At 41.4% G+C, this 1212-nt stretch overlaps 1 protein-coding gene across 1 annotated transcript in view; it reads left to right on the top strand. All coding sequences in view use genetic code 11, as the record gives it.

Moving 5' to 3' along the window:
* The window catches only part of EGR_11092 (hypothetical protein), a gene marked incomplete at both ends in the record, with an annotated part of 5029 nt that overhangs the window by 1843 nt on the left and 1974 nt on the right, over positions 1-1212 (top strand). The window contains one exon of the mRNA XM_024500341.1: positions 571-649. Within this exon, the coding sequence (XP_024345246.1) occupies positions 571-649 (79 nt within the window). The remainder of the gene's footprint in view (positions 1-570; positions 650-1212) is intronic.

Raw genomic sequence — 1212 nt, 5'->3', positions numbered from 1 at the left:
CACTCTTTGCGTGACAAACCTGCACCACGTGCTTCCATGCTCTCGATCATCTCATGATGGACGATGTCGCAAAAGAACACTTGTATTTCAGCAATTTCTATATGCACTAGATGACACTCTTGCTAACACTGGCACGCTCACCTTGCTTTGGCTTTAACAAGGATAATAATTTTAAGTTAAATGGCTAAAATTTGGCTAGGAAATGCCGAAAATCAGGGGCCAGCTTGCATAACCATGGTCAAGTTAGATAGCTGACGCTTAAATTTACAGATAAACGTCAATGTGCCTAAAGCGACCAAAATAACGAAATCGCCAGTACTCATACTAACCACCATGTGGATAGAATATTCCTTCATTCAAGATCCCACCTAAAGTAATTTTATTTTGTATTAATTGTACAAATAGCTACCTAGTCGCAATTGTTTTAGTGATGTATCATAAAACTGAGTTAATTAGGCCATTCCCATAGGAGCAAAATGGTTTAATTTTATGAAAGCGCAGGCAACCAGAAGATCCCACTATGAGCTTGCCTGACTACAGACAAGGAGCATCATAATAATCTTACCATAGTTCTCCTCAAGCTAGTCAGAAGTACGCATTTTGCATCAGCAACACCCTCTATAGCCAACGAATTACTCAAAAAGCAGGGGTAAGTTGCCGGTTTGTTCACCAAAATCAATGAAATGCAGAGGCTCCTTCATAAGCCTTGACGCGAGCTAAACTTCTGGCGTGGGTTCCAGAATTAACGCTGCCAACATTGTGTCAAACTATTGCTCGTCCACGTTTTGCATCCCCCTGAGGTCACCGCATGTCTTGCAAAAATGCAATGATTAGATAAATTTGCGAAACAATCAGTTGATCCTATCACTGGTAATATGTCCGCTATTTGACATGCGGCTACAGTGGTAATAAATGCACACATATTTTCACGGCTATGTGATTAAAGGCAGGATGCCTTCTAACAATTTGGCTTTTTGGAAAAAGGAAAGAGCGTGTTGGTTTGGTCTGGGCATCACTCAATGACGAACATATATAAGTGAAGCCAAAGGCTGCAGTAGATGCGGCTGAGATTTTGCCTATTCTATATATCGGCAGAGAGAACTGAAACTGCTATTATATCAGCCGACACGGTATGTGGTCAAGCTGTTGATAATTGGCTTTGGTCAAGATCATGAGTGTTGAGGTAACTAGCTCACACGCTCCGCACGATTC

This window comes from Echinococcus granulosus (assembly GCF_000524195.1).
Source record: "Echinococcus granulosus chromosome Unknown EG_S00376, whole genome shotgun sequence".
Classification (NCBI taxonomy): Eukaryota; Metazoa; Platyhelminthes; class Cestoda; order Cyclophyllidea; family Taeniidae; genus Echinococcus; species Echinococcus granulosus.
This window is presented reverse-complemented; position numbering and strand designations above follow the sequence as displayed.